The following is a 6,297-nucleotide window of genomic DNA, read 5'->3' on the forward strand; positions in this document are numbered from 1 at the left end:
ACAAACCGCGTCGGACAATGGGGTTTGTTTTTGGAGTTTTACGTCACGCTTCATCGTGATTGGTCGATTTACGATTTCACCCACACCATGATGAAATTTCTTCATTGCACTAACACCACTTAACCAACATTGCCACACCTGTATATAACACATTGAGTAGCTCCGGCTACAGCAATTCACTACCGAAGGCGGTTAATGGCGTTGAACTGCACTATGCTGGCTTCCCCAGCAACAAAATGGCGACGAGGTTCAATCGCAGCATGTACCGGTTAGTCCAACCAGCGGTGTATTACTTCTGCACGGGCCGATTAATCCAATCAGTGACGGTTTTCGTTCAGCGGGGGCCTATTATTTCAATCGGTGGCGGTTTAGCGGTGCCAGAATCCCCGATTCTAGCCGAAAGTGGGTCGAGGAGTGTGCGGCCGGAGGGTGGATGAGTTTTGCGGCGGTGTGGTTATAGCTTCGCCGAGCGCTTAAAAGAAATCGAAATATCCGACACAAAAAGCCGTCGAACGGCTGTTAGACGCGGTGAGCCAACTACCCAAGTAACCAGAAAGCACTAAACACTATAGTCCTTTGACAACATTGTATAAGAACATACAGAACTATACTTAAAAGCTTATTTATCTTTATATACTTCTGTAAAACTCACATAATGCTTTTCGACACTGAGGAATCCTGCAAGTCGTAGGCGAAATACGTATCTGTCGTGAATAAAATATACATAGTAGAACTAAATTGGATAAGTTTTCTTCTTTTTTAATTTTAGATAAATAGTTTTGTTTACATTTCGCCACGGGAATGACACTTGCTATACCAACCTTACAAAAAAACGTAGCCAACATAGAGCTTTCTGACAGCTCAAACACCCACACTAGCGAACACGAAATACGCGTTTATATACATGATGTTTACCTCATTTTGGGGAACAGCTGATGCTGGAGGAACAAATCGAAAAATAGCGATTACTAGTTGTGTTTCTCCGTTTGCCACACTGCAGAGCATATATTCTGCTCAAATTTTCCATCCTGTTCCAAATTCAAGCACATATTTTGAAAATTTGCTAGTATTTAAGCCAGCGGAAGACGAAATTCATTCTGTACCTTGGTGACAAAGGAATGCATATTTTGTTTACTGTTGTTGTTTGCCTCATTTTCAAGCACAAATACACACATAACTGGAAAGCTCTATAGAGCGGGCCCAAGCTGACAGCTTCATAGATGGGCTCAAGCTGACAACTGAGTGGGATGTGTGAATTGTTGAATTTTGTTAGTTTTAGTTTGATTTTAGCCAAGGATTTAACATCACATAGCCAATGCCAGGCAGGCAATTGATTCGAAATATGTGAAACTGTGAAAATGGTTAGTTATAAATTCGTTTTGTAAAATCATTTTGCGTTTGCCGCCCTGCAAAATTAAACAATGTTTATATTTTTACACTCGAACAACAAACAATCATGAATGTATCCATAGTAACTCCGTCAGGGCGAGCTCGACGCTTCTCCAATGAATGTCAAAAGATTGTGCCCACTTGTGCTCAATATTCGCCATTATCGCTCGTGGAAAGCTGGATAGCGCGTAAAAAGCTGGATAAAACTAGAGTGACTATATATAGAGTGGCGACAATGTCAAAATTGGAATGATAATTATCTGTCAGTGTCATTCCAATCGAGCAGACGACCAATCCAACGCGTATGCAGGAAAGAGAAAGAAAATAAGCATTGCTAGAGCATTGCATACTTTTGGGATGACATGTCGCCACTCTGTATATAGTCACTCTAGATAAAACTATTTGATGCATTCCAATGCCCCTCGACGTAGTGGCTCATCCAAAATTGACCAGTTTTCTAGCAGCGTGTAAGTTGCACTTCACAGCCCTAGCCAGGGATACCAGATGTGCAGATTTAATTTAAAATACTGAATCCAATATTTTTGCAGTTTTCATATATTTTATATTCAAATCTTTCAAGAATTGTGCAGAGAATGTCTGCAAATTTCTGAAAATTAGTTCGCAGATGGTTATCTCTTCATTCGGATCACTAATTTCTTAGTGGAATTATGGGAATTATTCCAGTTTGTCGAGTCGTGTATCTTTTTAGACAAATCTGGGCTCCCTGTTGAGCTGTCAAACTTTCGCTGCAACAAACTGCAATGCAAGTGCATTTTGTCAAAAATACAATGTTGCGTTTGCGTTTACTCGTCATCATCGTCGAGTGAAATCGGAAAAGTGCACTATCGTTGCGATTCTTTAGTCTACGAGCGGCATAAATCTTCTTATCGTAAACGCTTTGTTTGCTTTGCGAATTGTGTTATCAACTGATAGCCAGTTAGCTACGAACGCTACGCGCAGATAAGTGCCATTCGAATGGCACTTGCCTTAACGGTGAAATTTTCTGCTCTATGCAAATTGGGGTCAACCCACACATAAACAGCTGGAACAGCAGTCTAGAGCATGTTTTCCGTGTTTAAGAAACTGGCCGCCAAGGGCGATGGCTCGGCCGGGACTGCGGGCGCTACCGGCGCCGGTTCCGGTGCCCTGCCGGAGTCCGTTGGCCAGCAGATGTCCGATTCGCTGCGGAAAAAGTTTTCCCGTGGGGTGCAATATAACAGTAAGTTGGTGTTGGTTTGGGGCGGAAGAGTTTCATTCTGATTGCGGGTTTCTTTTTTGTTGTTTGCAGTGAAAGTTATCATCAAGGGCGACCGGAACGTGGGAAAATCGTGCTTGCTGGAGCGTTTGCAGGGTAAAGCTTTTCTCGAGCAGTACAACCCGACCGAACAGATTCAGGTGGCTTCGATACAATGGTCGTTCAAGGCGACGGATGACATTGTGAAGGTTGAAGTGTGGGACGTAGTAGACCGTGGGAAAGCCAAGCCGAAAAGCGGTGGACTGAAGCTAAATACGGACCAAGTGGAAGACATTCCGGTGCTGGATGCGGAGTTTTTGGATGTTTATAAGGGTACACATTGTGTGATTATGGTGATGGACATCACCAAGGCTTGGACGTTCGATTACGTGTGCAGAGAACTGCCCAAGGTGCCGGCCGATATTCCGGTACTGCTGCTGGGTAACCACTGTGACATGGGTCACCATCGAGTGATCAGTAAGGATCAGGTGCAAGGTTTCATCGAGGAAGTTAGTCAGAATCGGTCGGCGGAGATCGTCTATGGGGATAGCTCGATGAGGAATGGGTTCGGTTTGCGACTGCTGCATAAGTTTTTCGGTATTCCGTTCCTGTATTTGCAGCGGAACGCTCTGGAGGCATCACTGAAGAAAAATGAACAGGATGCCGATATTTGCAGGCTTGAGATTAGCGAGTTTTTGGTAGGAAAATTGTGGCTTATCTTGAACTAATGGACTTTATCGTTGTTTTTTTCTTGTAGAAATCCACTGAGTCTGAGTATAGTAATTTCTTGGAGAATCTCATCAACCGGAAGAAGTCGAAGGAGCCACCGCATCCACAGTCGGTTTCGATGCCGTCCACACCGCTGGACGGTATGCCTCGGCCTACGAAAAGTATCATCCTCGGTGGTGGTCATCCGATTATAGTTCCGGACAGAAACAGTCACCTGGCGGTGGCTTCGACGACGACCGTCAATACTGCCAAGTTGACTACTACGTCTGTATCCTCTACGCGTGCGTCCCCCGCACGGTCTTCCCCTGCCGGGGTGGATGCGCTTAGGATTCCCAGAAGTGCCACCCTAGGATCGATCCCGGCGGATAGTGCCAACAGTGCAGGTGGATTTGTTGCCGCCGGAGGCGGCTTTTCGACCGGTAAGATCTGTAATGTTGATGAATTCTGCCCCGATGGAGGAGTTTTGGATAAATCTTTTCTGGACGACACCTCGGATGCAGCTGCCATTGGCGGTCTTCCGGAACCGGTCGCTGAGTCTGATAGGTTAGTAAATCCATTGAAACATTACGGTAAAATATTTAAAGGTTAAATATTGTTCCAGTGATGAGGACGGTCATCACAACCCACTGGTTTCTCGATTTGACGACGAGTTTGGTGCCGGGGACGAAAAGGAGCAGCTTCAGCTGCGAACGACGCTGGCCTTAGCCACCGAAGCGGCAAGCAAATCTAAAAGATCGAACCCGCTTTTGCGACACAGTGCGACTCCGTCGCCCAATCCGACTGTGGTCGACCGAGCCTTTTCCTTTTCCAGCATTGAAATGGAAATCGATCGAGTGGATGAATCGACTGCGAATGCAGGCGGCGACGTCGAAACTGGTTCCCTGTCGAATAGCGAAAGCTGGTCGTTGGACACGAAGGAACGTCGCTCACCGGAAGGAGGTGAAGATGTAGATTCTAGTGTTTCTGCCGCCTGTCTGAAGAGTAGTAGCGGTGGCAGCAGTCGGAAGGTTTGTGTTAGTATTTAAAATTTGGCTCTCCAATACTCAAAGCGTTCAATTTCAGAGCAAGGACAAGGATCGAAGCGGCAGCAGTAAGCACAAGAAGTCGAAAAAATCCAGCCGGGAGAAGGACGAATCGCGCGAGGAGCGACGGAAAAGCAAACGCCGAAGCCATGTCGATGACTTCGTGCAGGAGATGAAGTCCAGCGTCGAGTACTGCGAGGAAGCCTACGAAGCGATCTGAATCTTGTGAGACTTTGAGAATTTTTAATCCCGCAAACGTTTTCCTTACCCTAGGTAACTAAGCAGCGCCCTATGACTTATTATTCGTACAGCTTGTATATGGAGAATGTGTTAACCTACTAATCTAATCAGTGTTTTTGAATTCCAAGAAAAATAAAATTTTATCAAATGTTATTCCACCAATCGTAGCCTGATTGTTTGATTTTTAATCTCAGTCATAAGCTCCAGATATCGGGATCGGGACAAAGAAAGACGAAAAATTCCCACTTTTTTTTTTGTTTTACTTGTGCGCATGAGGTAGGGCCACTACCTCCGGTGTTCTATTTTCGTTTTATTATCCAGTTTTGTTCTGAAACCCACGAAGAGTAAGTGCACCCAAGAAACCCAACACACACGTTGTTCGTGTGTCGCGCACTACCACAATAAATTGAGTAAAAATGTAGGTTGAATAAGGGAACTAATGCCATCCAGATCCTTATTTCTTACGGTTAAGCTTTTTACACGCAAGAGCACAAGACTTGCCATGTATCGGAATAGTCGCGTTCTCGTCTGTGCAGTGCCTAACTACGGTGGCTACGTGGGAAAACAAAACATATAAGAAACCAGATCCTTGAGCTGAACGAAAAGGAAGAGGACATTCACTTCAGTGATCCCATGCGACGAGGAGGACCACGGTTTTTTTTTGCTTCTGTATGGCCTTCTTAACAAGAGCAGGCAAAAAATTGAGCGACTGAAATGCGACCCCTTCTGCTGTGCTTGGCTGTGTCGGTGTCGTCGGTGGGTTCTGGGTTGAGTGAGCTAAAGATGCATTCGTAAAGCAAGCGATACTGGAGAGGGTGTGAATGAAAAAAGTGCCGATAGCCGGAATGGACCGGAAGAATGATTTTTTTTCATTCGACTACATATACATATATGGCACGCCTCATTGCCCATAATTACCAGTGATTTTTTTTATGAATTGATTTGGCATTCATCCGAGGGCATAAGCTTATCGTAATAATTAGAAAAAATCTAAAAAGAAGCTGACGTTCGGACCAAACAAACATGTTTTGTTTTTAGTAATCGATACTTTATATCAGGCAATAGCGTCAATAGTCAATATCTACTTTGCTTGGAGATCCGGTCAGGTAGCCATGGCAACCATGGCTTTATTTGATTTCTTTGAATCGATGAAAATTACTTAGAATAACAAAGGATATCTTGATTGGCATAGAAAAGCGAGACAAATGAAACATAAATGTGCTGACCATTGCGTTGTCAAAGGGAGAGTCCCTTGCAGCTGTTCCATGCTAATAGATTCTTATATCGCAAAATTATCGCAATTGCAGACTTAAGTTTTCATACGCTCAGTTTGAAACAAACAAGTTGCAAAGTTGTTTACATATTTCTTATCGAATTTCGTGATAGACTTTACCTTTACATATAAATACCATTTTATATTTTAGGTAATGATTCGTCTAAAAATGTTTCATGCGTTTTGGAGACAAAGTTTTTTTCGCCATTTTTTAACCGTTTTCCCGCCATTTATCACAACTTTGCACTGTTGAAAATACAAATGATACAAATGAAATGACAAAAGCTAACAGATTATCTCACATACACATCATATTGATGTTTTATCTCTCTCGTAGTGATATATTCAGTGTTGGGCACCGCTAATTCGCTAATTCGCTAACCGACCAATCGAGAAACGCTAGTTATACT

At 43.8% G+C, this 6,297-nt stretch overlaps 1 protein-coding gene across 1 annotated transcript; it reads left to right on the forward strand.

The window, feature by feature from the left end:
• The first annotated feature begins 2,200 nt into the window (after positions 1–2,200).
• LOC128734967 (rab-like protein 6) lies at positions 2,201–4,767 on the forward strand. The gene is made up of 5 exons (XM_053829388.1): positions 2,201–2,608; positions 2,678–3,321; positions 3,381–3,895; positions 3,954–4,359; positions 4,415–4,767. The coding sequence occupies exons 1-5, from the start codon at positions 2,452–2,454 to the stop codon at positions 4,592–4,594; spliced, it is 1,902 nt and encodes a 633-aa protein (XP_053685363.1). The 5' UTR covers positions 2,201–2,451; the 3' UTR covers positions 4,595–4,767.
• Positions 4,768–6,297: the final 1,530 nt, after the last annotated feature.

This window comes from Sabethes cyaneus, chromosome 2 (assembly GCF_943734655.1).
Source record: "Sabethes cyaneus chromosome 2, idSabCyanKW18_F2, whole genome shotgun sequence".
Lineage (NCBI taxonomy): Eukaryota > Metazoa > Arthropoda > Insecta > Diptera > Culicidae > Sabethes > Sabethes cyaneus.